The following is a 15,439-nucleotide window of genomic DNA, read 5'->3' on the forward strand; positions in this document are numbered from 1 at the left end:
TCTAATTTGGACGTTATTAATGATATTTTGGGTAAACAAGAGAAGATAAGGATTGTCACCAAGTCAAGAGTTGGTCACCCACTCATTAATTAGTCATCAAATCAATAGTTCCCAATTTTGGCTTATAAAAGGAAGCATTTACCATGCATTTAGGCATCTTGGTCTCCAGATCAAGATCATGTTGTTACTTTCTCTCTTTGTATTTTTTGTAATGTTTATGTTTTGTTTTTATTAATATCAAGTTTATGTCTTTCATTTCCTTTTATTTACTTAGTTAACTTTTATTTTATTTATGTTCCTATTTTGTTTATTTATTTTTCTTTCTTTCATAATGTCTAGCTAAGTTTATTATGTCAAGGTGAAAAATTACACTAATGGTGTAAGAATAAGTATAGTGTAAACTTAATATGGACTTTAATGTTTGATACTAACATGTTTTGTATTTGTTATCTTTTTCACTCTTCAATACTTTGCTTGTTAATTGACTAATCTTGATTTATGTTGTATAACACTTGGTACAACAAATGCTTGACACTTTCATAGCCCATATTGTATGGTATAACCGACACCTGAGTTATGAAAGGAACTTGATTTGTTGTTAACATAAGTTATAATCATGAATGCTTGACGAGATTTACAAGTATTAGCATTAATCGAATAAGATGACTTGTTATTATCATGTTAATAATTTATAATCTGATTGAAATCTCATTTGTGTGTGGTTTCTAATTGAATAATAAGAGTTTATACTATAGTTGTTTGACATACCATTAGTGGAATCTCTAACCTTGACATTTGTTATTATTATTGTTTAATCCTTACATTAATATTCTATCTCCAAGTTCTCACCATCTTGTTCTTCTTCTCTTTCTTTATTATTATTATTGTTGTTGTTGTTGTTGTTGTTATTGTTGTTGTTGTTGTTGTTTTTGTTGTTGTTGTTGTTACTACTATTGTTATTGTTATTATTGTTATTACTATTGTTGTTATTTATAATTTGTACAATTAACCTTCCTATGGTTCGGCCCGGTCTTGTCAGGTTATTTATTACTTCGACACTCCTGCACTTGGGAAAAGACATTAATATTTTAGTCATGTCAAAAGGCATAAACAAGATATTAATGAAAACAAAACTTAAATATTATAAAAATATAAAGAGAGAAAACAAGAGCATGATCTTGATTTAAAAACAATGGATGACAAATATCTCTATTTATAGGCCAAAATTGAAAACTATTGATTTGATGACTAATTGATAAATGGGTGGCCACATCTTGACTTGGTGACAATTCTTATTTTCTTGTTTGAATAAAATGTCATTGATAACGTTAGAATTCAGACTTCCACATGAAAGTTCTAAAAAATTGTCTCAGCTTTCCAAGCAAAAATGATTGAGGTCATTTGGACTTCTAGAACTCGAGATATGGGCTGAATACTAAACCGTGTTTAGGCCGCAAGACAGATTCAGACTTCTACGTTGTTGCTAAAATTTGAACTTCCAAACACCAGAATTGAGTCTATCCTTTCACATGTAAGTTTTAAGCCTATGTCTCAGTTTTTTATCCATATAAAACAGATCTAAATATGAGATCTATAGCTTCAAATATGAACCAATTACCGAACAGTGTTACAGTTTGGACTACACCAGCATCTCTTTTCTAAGTTTACCCTCTCTTTGTCCTTTCAATTTCAATACTTCAACTCATCAATCAATCTTTTTTTTTATGTAATGGACCTACATTTAAAATGAACATTTATCATAAATTAAAGATACCTTACGGTATCACACTTGTTATTATAAAACATATTTTAGTTAAAAAGTTATTGATACTTCAAGTGCAAAATAATAATATAAAACCTTAATAAAAATATATTTTTAAACATTAATCAGCATATGATATATATGCACAGCACACAAACTCATTATGTAATCCTTTGTTGACGAGATAAATAAAAGTTAAGAGTTCTTGTTTTTCTTGTATTCTTGATATGCTTTATTTTATGGCATGCAATCAACTTATGTATTCCACTTATTTTTTAACGTGGTAAACTGAAGAAACCTCTCGGGTGAGAAAAACAATTAATTTTTAAATAAATACGAGTAGAATTGATAAAAAATACCCGAGTCTAATAAAGAATTAGGTTGTCACCCAGGTTTATTTGCATAGTGAAAACCTACCCCATGACAGCTACCTTTAAATCATAGCTTTAAATCACCGGATAAAAAGAGAAATTATAAGAATACACACCTTGACCCTAATCCTAATTTTCCTTATCTGAGCAGCTATGATAAAGACATAGTATGGGTCTGATGCAGAAAACTATTTCAGTGCGCACTAACTGGATCGTACAACTTACTAGCACAGCACCCACTGGGTGGATATCAATAGAGCTATAACTAATAACATAACATCACGGTGACCTCCAGACGATAAGCTCCAGTACATACCCAACTTCAACCAAGTAAAACCAGCAAAGACCCAGAGCATGCAAGCATTAAAGATCAGTGTTGGATTCTTCTTGTTCTGCTAGCAATTTAAACATGGTGGCTATTTACTAATCTGTCCAACACCTACGCCGAGATGCATTTGCATGCTGCTGAGCTTTACTCTCAATCCTGAATACTATCAGCATACATGGGCAGGCGAATGATCTCGTAAATCTCATTCAACAACACATCCTCTGTTATATTATCCCTGATGCTTCGCATCACCTGTTAAGAATCAGCAGGACATCGCCTGTTAAGAAGCAGCAGGAAGATTCATTTACTCCAGTAAAGAGTAATCCATCAAAAACATAAAAGAGGAAGAGGAAAAATGTCTAATAGATACTATAGTAGCATGTCTAATAGATACTATAGTAGCGTATTAATTAAAGCATGACAAATACATACAACACACATGCATCAGAATTCACATATATAAACAGATATGTGTGCATATAAAGGTGATAGAACAGACCTTCTTGTAGGTATTGAACTCGTTGGGTGTTGATTTATCAGTCCGCACCCGCATACAGACCCATACATGTTCCTCTGAATCCCAAGAACACTCAATTATCTTCCCTGAGTATGAAGAGGGATCTAAATCATCTGCAAGTTTTTAGGTCTTGGAGTAAGAACCAGAACAATAAATTGAAAGCCAAAAAACAACCAGGTAAATGAAATAAAGAAAACGAAATGAATGTATAGCAAGCTGAGAGCATGCCCAGATGAAAAAATATGAGCATATGAAAATGGGATTCAGCTCAAGGCAGTGGACACCCGTACAATTGCTTGCATTAACAAGGAATACCGCATTTGCCGATCTGAATGGCAAAATACCCACTATTCAAAAAAAAAAAAAAAAAAACAGAACCTCCCTACCATCACATTCACCAAGCAAATGGTTAGCAACAGTTGGAATAGATTATCAAAGGCAGCAAAGGTTATCAACTGAAATCCCAGTGTTTTCCAATACAAGGGTTGCGTAAATTGTTAACTCAGGATTTTCTATACTGGAACGAAACTTGTGAAATCAAGATGCATGAAAAATCACATCAACCTTTGAATGCAACTTTGTGGCCTTCCATCAGTTTCTTTGTCCCTCGTTCATTCAGATAAAGTAAATGACGATCATCATCATCAACCTGTCAATACATGCAACTAAATATCAGGATGTAAACATCAATTGGGAATTTCAAGCTCATCAAAGGGATGAAGATGGAAAACACAAAAACATCAGAGTTAGCAGCTAAGTTTTGGTGATGTTGACGGACACACCTCAAATCGGAAGTCAACTGAGTTCATTTCAGGATATTTCCACTTCAAAAGGCCTTCATGAGTGCGAGGAACATAAGGATCATCCCAACGCTGGCAAATAAAATCATGAGTAATCTCTTGTTCACAATGGAATAACACTATAAAAAGCATCCAACACATGACAAGTCTTTTACTGTATGATATGTGAGAGGTGCAAAGTATGCAGAATTTTTGGGTGTTGTGTGCAAATGATATTTATTAGATCATTGACATAGGACCACAATATCGGGACTCAAATGGTAAGAGTATTTAGAATAAAAAATCTCCAACGGATGAGTTGTGCAAAAAGTTCAAAAAGCCATCCTTGTCACCTGAAAAATAAGACCATCTGCATCATGTGAAAGCTTTGGTATAAATTCATTTAGGAGCTTGGTAACAGTAGAAAGCGGCCAGAAATTCTTTCTTCTCACCTGGTGAACAATTCAAAAAAAAAAAAAACATAATTTCGTAATAAAAAAAGAGGGGACAAGTATCATATATTGCAAACCCAATACAAAATCTTCTCATACCCTGAAAGGTTCCAGGTCATATCTATAATATGGATTTCGACTCTGGTAAATGTTATGGCGTTCATAATTCCGGGGCTCAATCACTTCTTTTTCAAGCATCTTCCATCGTTCATGAAAGGGCCGCTGCAGAAACAGTTGATCATCGAATCCTATAATTAGTAGATGGAATAAAGGAAAAGCATTTCATTAGGTTGAAGGTATACAGTATACTCTGCTATGTGTTCCTGAAACAAGTACAGCATAGTCATCTAAATGAATGATTCTAATTACCCAAAATACTCTCCAAACTATATCCCAGAAAATCAGTTGAAATGATTAGGAAGAGATCATTGCAAATACGAACAAACAAAATAATTAAATAGACAATGCCATATAAGCATGTCTTTCTCCTCCTTGTACTCCTAGCAAACAAAATCAATTGTAGAGCAACTGCTGATCAATGAAAAAAGGTTATCAAATGGTTGACTAGGATACAAACAGGTTTCTCCACATTCCCAGTTATTCTTTATGAGCTGATTGGCAGCTTATATTGGTGCCCACACAACCCTTTAAACTGCTTCCAATCACTGAAGAAATCTGAAAGAATTCTCAAACAGATCTCTTTTGTTGCTTACACTTGCACGAGCATTTAAGAAATCCAATCCAACTTGTCCAGTGATTTCCATTTATTTCGTAAACTACTCCTATCACAAAGCTACAGCAGGGTGAAAACCATCTTTATCAGCCAGCCTCAGAGAAAAGCCTCGTATTGCAGTGCTTAGTGCTCATTTGTTAAAAGCACGTGAAGAGAAAGTCGTTCCCCTTTCAAATCATCCCTAACGTTCAGGCACATAAGCCTGCATCTTTATGACAGTGGTTGTGAATCCCCAAAATTGCAGCCAAAGATGGGGGTGATGTTCAAGAATATACTGACCAAAGGCTTCAACAGAATGGGATAAATTGTTAAAAGTTTTCACCAATGGCACATGAATGCACTTCATGATTGCACATTTAAATCAATTCTACACCACCAGGGACAGATCCAGAGTGGGAAAAATAGCCCACACTGCCCCACGAAATAACACCATGCACCACGTGGTAAAATTCTAGGTTTTTTGCTCCACCAGATAAAATCTCCCGATTACAGAATTAAATTGATGAAGTAAACACTCCCCTCCCTACCCAAAACAAAATTGAAAGTCTTCAATTGCCCCTAACATCCTACAAAATTACCCCAGCTTTGCCCATATGGTTGCCCTCATTAAATGACAAAATATCGCTCCAGCAACTTCATTTAAAATAGACAAATAAATATATAGCTCTCACAAAAAGTCTCTGATGGTTCTTTGCTTTAGGGGAGGAATGAAATAAGTGATTTAATCTGTAAAAATAATTTAATGTCCATAAATTTCATTGTAAATTTAACCTCTGTGACAGACACTTGGTTGATCGCCATCATATCATAGATAAGGTATCTTCTCTCCTGCTTCTGCGAGTCCGGCAAAGTATCAATAATCATCTCCCCATCAAGTAACGTAAAGTGGTGCATCTTATCAGCTGGACCCTTATCAAAACAAGACAAAAGCAGTCATATTGAAGATCATCTGAGCAACATGTCAAGAACTATACAAATGAGAGTCCTAAAGAAACCATCCTAGAGGAAGAAATGAGTAGATGCATACTTCATTGGTGTATCTGCAAGGAAACCTCATCTGTACCCTTCGGAATTTAAAATCCCTATCTATCAAAAAACACCCGTCCACCGTAATTAACATCATGTATCTTGTTCCATCAGCCTTCCATGTTGCATAATAATAATGCGTCCTCAACAGCAGTAAGTTGTCCCTGCATGCCGCCAAATTCAATACTTTTCTTATTAAGTGACACCAAGTAAAAAATTAAGTTAAAATAGGCTCATAAGCTCCATGGTCACTGTTAGGGGCGGAACTAGGGGTGGCAAGCAGGGACCGGATCTCTGCAAAACATTTTAAAATCCTTTATTATTTAATATTTTTAATTTAAATAAATAAACTTTTTAATAATATATATATTATTATATTAGTTTTGACCTTCCCTATAAAATGGACCTAGCTCCCCCCTGGTCACTGTAAGCCAAATTGGTATACACTATAATAACTCATGAACATATACCATGTCCATCAATTCTTCATTTGAAATGGGGAAAAGAAATTAATAAAATTAAGAATCATTTTCCGTCTACTGTAAAATTTAGGCTTCACTGCATTCATAATAAAGCAAGCAAAAGAATAAAAAACACAAATTTCCTTCTAACAGGCACAACATATAAACAACCAATTTTGAATTGAGCAAATGGAAAGGTCTCCATAGTTCACTTTTGCAGTTCCCACTGCCCCAGACCTCAAATGTGGAGGTCACATATCAAGTAAATGGGGCCAATGTCTTCAGGCATTTCCCACCATGAGAGATAGAGATTCAAGCCACTCCAAAGCACAAACTAAAATATATTTTATATATGATGTGTTCTAAATTATATACAAGCAACAGTACAAACTCAGACGATAGTTCGCTGTCTATTTCCCCTAAATATTATTCAGGTTGTAGGAAATACAAATGACAGCAATATTCAGTTATCGATCATAATGCCAGGACTTCATTTGCTCAATAAAATCTCAGCTTCCCATCACCATTACTATAACATTTTTAATAATTACCATTGAAGATTATCATATTCAATGGTTTTGAGTTATTAACCTAAACCATGGCAATTTTCGATCCAGAGAGCATAAATATTAGGATTTCTTTCATATCCTTGCATGTCTAAATCATAGCTTAAAAGATAGTGATTAGAGGCACCTCTGTTCTAAGTTATAGAGATCCCAACTCAAAAAACTGAAGCTCCTCCTCCTAATATGTATATCAAAGCATAACAAAAAACACAAAATAACAATAAAAAGAAAATCAGTTTGGACCTGCTGAGGGAAACAGGGTGCGACCCAGGGAATATCAGTTTTCCTCTTCTCTGAAATTTAAGAAAAAAGTCAGTAGAAAATGAAGTCTGAATGAAGATATTTCTAGCTCAAGATTTCAAAAATTAAGAAGTTATGAACAACATTTTTTCACCCATTATCTGGGTACATTCCACAATCAAATTTCAATCATTTTTTATGTGAAAATAAAAAACAACTAATGGCATTTGTACACGAAACCTAGGAGGTGCAGGATGTGTGAAAAACATATTACAAGGAGAAAACTGAATTCACACTTGGTCAAAATGATCAAGACAATGCATATCAGCATAAGGTAACTTGGGAAGCAAAAAGACATGGGTGCTAAACCAAATCTAAGATATCTTAAAATATAAGAACGATTGAGCAGCATAAAAGAAGTTTAAATTACAGGAGCATTCAGCTTAAGCGTTTGGTAGCAGAACTGCCGCAGTGCATCGAGCTGGTCATTAGGTATTTCATCCCCCAGAACATCATCATTTGTCATTACAACATCCATCTCATGATTGTCCTGAAATGGTAAATGGAATGCACAAAATCTAAACAAACAGGATGCTACAATTTCGTAGGGATATTTAAACTAAATGAGAGGCAATACATAAGAATTCATAAAGCAAAGGACGAGGAAAAAGCAAAAGACGTGAACCCCCCATCAATTTGTTATAGCAATACATCACCATAAATTTCATTTCAAAAATTTTCTACGCTGTTTTTTAACATGCAACATTTATGTTTGGCCGATGAAGGAAGAATAACACCAAAAGTTTAAAATAATTAACAACAAAGCTTTCCGTCTAAACTCAGCATCAGTCTCTAATGCATGCAACCACCGATCACCTTCTTGCTAGTATAAAGGTTAATGCAGAACTCGAGCATCCAGTTTAGAACTTCCTTAATGGATAACCAAGCCATCTTCTTCTTTTTTTAATTTCAATTAAACAAAAAAAGAGTAGCTTCTAAAAAAGATTGATGTAAAAAACTGCGTTTGAATCCACATGGAAAAATTATAGGAAGTTCACCGTTAGCAAGAAAGCGAAGAAAAAACCCGGTCAAAAGGACCAGACAGAGTGCATGTGAAGTGGCTGTGGCAGAGAGATTTTGACTTTCAGCCGGTTAAAACCCTAGAATTATGAAGCGTGAGTTGTAAGCGAATAAAGCCTGGCACAAACTATCACGGTTGAAATTTATTTATTAAAATAATACAGTTAATGAGACGCGCGTGTGTGCCTACGTGTCCAATCAAATTAAAATTGGAAAAAAATCATTTTTCTTTTTCTTTTTCTTTTTCTTTTTCTTTTCCTCCTTCTCGTGGCGCTCACCCTCCCTCTCTTGATCTTTCCCTTGCCCATGCTCTCTCTCTACAGTGATAGAACACCTCTTTCTCCCTCTTTCTCCCCCATGGTGTCATTTATCTCTCTTCTCATCTTTAATTTATTTTGTTGATATAATAAAATAATTTTTTTAATTATAAATTGAGTTTGTTTATTTATAAATTGACTTGAAATAAAATTAATTTTTGAATTTGTTAGGTTTTTTTGACAAAGAGTTAAAAATTAATAATATGTTATTTTGACAAACAAATTACAAGAAAAATATTACTGATACAATAATATTTTAGCTGCACTTATGCCACTTTTGCATTTCATAAAACTTTGCTATTTTAATAAATAAATTTTCAGTTGTGATAGTTTTGGTATACTTTTTAGACACTATACTTATTTTTGAAAAAAAAACTCACTTAATTAATCTTAAAAATATTTAATATTAATAATAAAATTATTTTTTAATCAACATCAAAGTTAAATTTATTTATTCATTAAAATTTAAAAAAAAATCTAAAATATCTGTTGATTTTACTATGCGATCCTCCTGCACCAAGACTTTGTGCATTATAGATTTTAAAAAAAAATCTAAAATATCTGTTGATTTTACTATGCGATCCTCCTGCACCAAGACTTTGTGCATTATAGATAGTAATATTGTACTTTTTTTATTTTAATATTTTTCTAAATTCATACTTTGATATTATATTGACTTAGAATTTGGTTATATGTTTTGTTTTATTTTATTTTTTATGAGATTATTATGATGTTAAAAAATCATTTAGGCATCAAGATGATTCTTAATTTTAAAAAAAATATATTATTTTATTTCTTGCAAAAACAATTGTGGGACCAATTTGACCAAAATCAAAAAAATATAGGATTTCTCTTTTATGGCTATTGTTTGAACAATGAACCTAATTTTTTTATCCTTCTATTTTTCTATTATGGTATGATTTGTTTTTTAAATTAATCTTTTGACATTATAATTGTCACGGGGGTGATGTGACGTCGTCTAACAATGGCGAAGGTTTTTTGTCATGCCTCTAGTGTAAAGTATGGTATGTTAGGAAGGATTTTTGAATTTAATCATAAAATTATGATTAATGTTTAGAAGCTGCCAATTAATATTATGGTTATTAAGAACCTATTACCTATGAGAGTCTAAATAAGGGGTTGATTATATAAAGAGAAGACGCATCACTCTCAACACACCCTCCCTAAGGGTAAACTATATTATTGTTTAATTATTATTTTTTAAGTCGAGTTTTTATTCGTTAATGTAGCAGTCTCAAATTATAAACTCAAAATATATGATATATATTCATAGTTCACACACACACACACACATTATATATATATATATATATATTTCCTAAAATTTCGGCAGAGTTTCCTTTATATTTTTTAGATACCAAATTATCGACTCAATTATTTTCAACCTTTAACATCAATCACAATATTTGTCCCATCATTTCAATTTCAAAAACTCAAGTGTTTCAATATCTCAATTATATTTTCTATAGAACACTATAATAAAACTAATAAATTCTTAACATGCATCGTCTCTTCTTTTAAGTATTCGTGCTCAAATATATATATAACCACCCATAATTCAACTTAATAATAATAACATTATAAATTACATCATACACGAGATAATAAGTTAAACATTACAATTTCAGATATAGAAGTATAGTACAACAAAATATTAGTTCTTCCAATTACATTAATTATATAACAAAATTATTTATCCAAGCATCTACTTTACAGATCGAGAGCGCGATGTACCTAGAAACATAATCGCATTAAACATTATTAAAACAATTGCAAATTTCAATAAGTAATTGATTAAGGACTAATTATTCATATATATTGAAGTAACTTTCATATCATAGAGTAAATTAGCATAATTTCTTTTTGAAATTTCTAGTTTCATAAATTCTCTTCTAAACATAGGGATAAATCTACTAAAATAAAAATATCAAGAATGTCTCCCACAAAACAGCATATTTAACTTTAAAGTTTTACAATTAATCTATTTTACATCGAGTAATTATCTCATTAATTTGTAAATTAATTTTCTTAACATGACCATTCAACCAGGTATAAATTTCAATAATTATGAAATGATCTTTAAGGCTTATTCATTCAACAAGGCATTATTTTCAGAAACCAAAAAATAATCTTCAAGACTTGCCTATTCAATAAGGCATTATTTTCAATAACTGTCCATTCACTAGGGCATTATTTCAGTAACTAGCATTAGAATTTACAATATATAGAATTTATTCTACAATAAAAAAATATAAACTAATTAATTACTCTAAGTTGTCGAACACCTACCTGGTGTCTATACGTGTGAAGAGTTCTCTTGTTGCTAATAAGGTCCTGTGACCTCCTCTATTCCAACAAAAATTACTTTGTCATTGTTCATTCATTTGAATCAGTAAAATTCTAATACACATTACATGTTCTTTGATTAAATCCAACACCCTTAATTGAATTTAATTGACTTTTAATTCAAGAAGGACAAAACCCTCCTTTTTAAAATATTTACTTATTTTTTTCACAAAAATCCCTATTCAATTTAACCTATCAACATCAATTGTCTTCAATTTGAACTCTAAACTCCTCAGTAATATCATTTAAACTCTATTCTTTAATTTTTCTTCTCCATTTAGCTGAAAACTCCTCAGGAATATCATTTAAACTCCATTCTTTAATTTGTCTTATCCATTTAGCCAAAAACAACCTAGGGAAGAAAGTGAAGAAATTTTTTTTCTCTTTGAAAAATTCTTACTCCATTTATATAATAACACTTATAAACTTCATATTCCCATATTTTCTAAATAATTGTATTAAAGCTCAAATCCCCTAAATTATTCCTCTTTTGGCCAAATATTCAATTAAAATGAGAAAAAATATTTTTTGTTTTTTTATTTAAAACTAAATGCTTACTCAATCATAATTCATGCTTTCTAACATGGTTCAAACATAATTTGCATTATTCTTATAAATTATAACATAAATCCACAGCTTCATATAATCATAATCTTGCATAATCCTTAATCAAACATAAAATTAAAAGAATTAATCATTTGGAGCATGCTATTTACCTCACTTTGATAAGGATTTAAGGAAAGAATGCAAGAAAAATTAAGTTTTCTTCTTCTCCATTTTCAAACCCTAGCTTGAAATCCTTCCTCCAATGCATTCACCACCATAAAATCAACTCCTTTTGATGTTTAATTAAGTTAATCACTCTAATTACTCACTTTAATTAGTGAAATCAATGAGAATTTAAATAAAAAAAATCATACAATTTTTCCCCCTTTCTTTGTTTAAAGTTCACGGCTAAAAAAGAAAAAAATGGAACATTTATAGTCTAACTGTTACCTATTTATACATTGGCCCTCATTTCTCCTCATTTTTATTTTTGTCACTCAACTCTTCTTTTTACTTAATTCTCACCATAACATCTTATATTTTATTCTATTGTATCCAATTACAATAATTAAAATCATTTTATTTAATCTATTCAATACTTTGTATATTTTATTCAGATTATAATTTAACAGTTTTTCATAGTTAATCATTTCTAAGGTTCAAGGTAGATCTTTCTTCATGAGAAAGTCTCTACCTTATTGGGTTAAATCCTAATTGTTATAAAGTCTGAATTTTAACATCGTATTTATTTATATTTTTTTTATTTTTAATACATGAATGTGTACTTTATCGCGTAATTTTACACATCACATATATTAAAGTTTACATCTGAACCCTAAAAAAGAGATTGAAAAAAGGTTTTTGATATTTTGATCAAACCCTAATGGATGATCATAAACTGGTTATGATCTTTATTGTTTTGGTTTTCAAAATATGAGAAAGATGCAATTTCTTAATAAAAATATGCTTGAAAAATTTTTAGGTTTTGGCTATATGCATGAAAACAAAATATTTTTTTGGTTTTTTGAAAGTGAAATTAATTTAAAAAATTTTGAGATTTTTTTTGAAATATTTCAAAGAAAACCAAGTATTTTATACTGAATTCATATTTTACAGTGTAAATATACAACTCGATATTATGTAAAATTAATATAAAAAATATTTGAGAAAATCATAATTTTTTTGAAATGATTTTTGAATTTTTTTTGTTTTAAATATTATAATATATATTAATTATTATAACTAAATATATAATAAATATACATGGGCTGGGCCAGCCCAGCTGACTGGGCTGAGCCTAGGAATGTTAGGTTAGGGCGATCTTAGCCCAACAGATCCTTTTTTTTTCTTTTACGGGTTGGGTCAGACCCAAATGGTTTGACCTAGGCTCGCATGGTTGATGGCCCGACCAAGAAACCATGCTAATTAATTATGGTGCATGTAGAATGAATTCTCATTCTACGTACAGCAACTTGGTTGCAACAATGGAAGGGCAGCACTACTTAACACCGGAGTGCCTAACTAGATGCCTTGTTAGTCGTGACAGGGAAGGGATGACATGAGGATGATGGTTGAAGCTATGGCAAAGATGGTGGCTAGTATTGGTCGTTAGTGGAGGAAGAAGAACTATTTTATAGAAGTGAGAGAGAGGGAGGAATGGCAGTTGTTCCAAGAGTGGTGGGGTGGACTAGCAGTCATACTAACAACGTGTGGTGGAGTTGGTGGTGGACAGGATAGTGGTGGCTTTGGTTGGTGGTTGGGACAATGGAGAGAGAAAAAAACAAAGGAAGGTGTCGGCTGGGAAGAAAAGGTGGTGGGGAATGCTGGTTTTTTGCTAATTTTGGACCCAATTTTCTTTATAATCAAGCCATGAAATACACACCTATTTATAAGAGGTGAAAGAGGGATATTTTATCTTTAATGATGCCAAATCGTGGCCTTTGGTTCTACTGGAAAGAATCTCAACTGTTAGTTCAAAATGTGCATCGTGAGTTGTCAAATCTGCAGGAAAAGGCTACCTAAGTTGGCCACTTTAGGCAAGGGCTAGTTTCATGTTAATAGGCATGAATAAACCATACTCGAGGATAGAGGGATGTTAGGTGACCATTTTGGTGCATGTATTATTAATTTTGGTGGATATATAACGCATTAAATGCACCTTAAAAGTAGCTCATTGAGCTGTCATTTCAGGTAAAATCGGGGAAGATAATGAACAATGACCAGACAACATTTTGTCTGGTCCTTTTTTTTTAAATACATAAATGGTGCCATTTTTGGTTCATTAAAGGATTTTTATCCAACTTCAATTAAGTCCTTCTACTTTCATATTCTTTCAATTACACCCCTAATTAACCCTAAACCTCTTATTTAGTGTAATTCATCCCCTGTTGAACTTCAATTTGAACCCCAGATTTCAGTACCTTTTGCACTTTGGTCCTTAATCTTGGATTTATGCAATTTAGCTCCTAATTGGCCATTAAATTTTTAATTTCTTCAATTTTACACCCAGTTTTGTTGTCAATTAAGTCCTTATTAACTGGTGCTTTTTGCAAATTGGTCTTTGGTTGTAAATTTTGTCAATTTAACCCTAATTGATCTAAAAACTTGAATTTTCTTAATTATTATGCTAATTACAAACTGTCATTTTGTTTCTCGAAAAGCATCTTCTAATAAGAACGAGTCATCTAGCCATAAGGATCCCCACAGTTCTACATGAGACAGACAAAAATCATTAGAAAGGTAAAAAGTATTTCATTAAAGATGACTTTTTAAAATCTTTATGTATTGAATACGTAAAGACTTGGGGGCTATTAATGGGTTAACATATTTTATACACAACTCTTTATATATCGATAAAGTACCATGTCCAGGTGACGTAGATCTAGTTTTATTTCTATCCCTAAAACATTTGGGTTCAACCACAAATCAAAGCCAAAGGCATTTGGATTTGGCAAGATGGTAGACCCAACACACTCAATACCATTAGGCTCAGCTATGTGCTGAGCTTAAACACTTGTAAGTCTAGCAAGATATAAGACTCAACACACCTAACACCTTTAGATTTAGCTATATGTAGAGCCCAAACGCATGTGGGTTTTGCAAGATGCTAGATCCAACCCTTTTAAGTTCGGCTACACGCTGATCCCAAACACTTGTGGGTTTCACAAAGTGTCAGACCCAACTCCATTGGACTTGGTTACACGCCGAGCCCAATCGCATATAGATCTTAGAAGGCTCTAGACCTAAATCTCTCGTGCTCGGCTACACGCTGAGTCTAAACACATGTAGGTCTAGACAAATGCTAGATCTAAAATCCTTGAGTTTAGAATCATTTTAAATCCAAACATATAATCAATGGCCTTTTTGGCCTCATGTTGGGTTGCAAGGCTATCCCTAAAACCCTAGTAAGAGCTTAGGATTGTCGTTTCCCTACACCCCTAAGTATATAAAAGTTCTATAAGAGTTGGTTATATTTCAATCAAAATCAACTCTATGAAAGGATTATTGCCATCAATATCAATTTTGTATACGAAATAAGATATGAAAGTTTTTTATAGCTTTATTATTTGTCCATCAGCATTAATGATATGTAAGAAGACATTTCTAATATCATTAATGTTGATGTAATGGACTTTTTCCTTACCAAGATATTCAACAGGAAAAGACTCATGACCTCTTAAGCAAAATAACAATGTTCAAATAGCAAGGACGATAAATACTTTTTGAACTATACAGTTAAAGGGTTTACAATCTTTATTCTTGACACGACTAAAAGATTGATGTCTTCTTCAAGTACAGGAGTGTCAAAGTAACAAATAACCCGGCAAGATCAAGGTCAAACTATAGGGAGGTCAATTGTATGAATTATAGATGACAATAATACAACAACAATAA

The 15,439-nt window shown here is 32.2% G+C and overlaps 1 protein-coding gene across 4 annotated transcripts in view; it reads right to left on the minus strand.

Annotated features, from left to right (window-relative positions):
* Window positions 1-2,250: 2,250 nt before the first annotated feature.
* Window positions 2,251-15,439, minus strand: part of LOC105114320 (mRNA-capping enzyme-like) — a 27,819-nt gene continuing 14,630 nt past the window's right edge. For all 4 annotated transcript variants that reach the window (XM_011010835.1, XM_011010834.1, XM_011010833.1 and 1 more), the window contains one exon: window positions 2,251-2,713. In XM_011010835.1, the coding sequence (XP_011009137.1) occupies window positions 2,612-2,713 (102 nt within the window). In that variant the 3' untranslated portion in view covers window positions 2,251-2,611. The remainder of the gene's footprint in view (window positions 2,714-15,439) is intronic.

Source organism: Populus euphratica, unplaced genomic scaffold, assembly GCF_000495115.2.
Source record: "Populus euphratica unplaced genomic scaffold, PopEup_1.0 scaffold519.1, whole genome shotgun sequence".
In the NCBI taxonomy this organism is placed as follows: Eukaryota; Viridiplantae; Streptophyta; class Magnoliopsida; order Malpighiales; family Salicaceae; genus Populus; species Populus euphratica.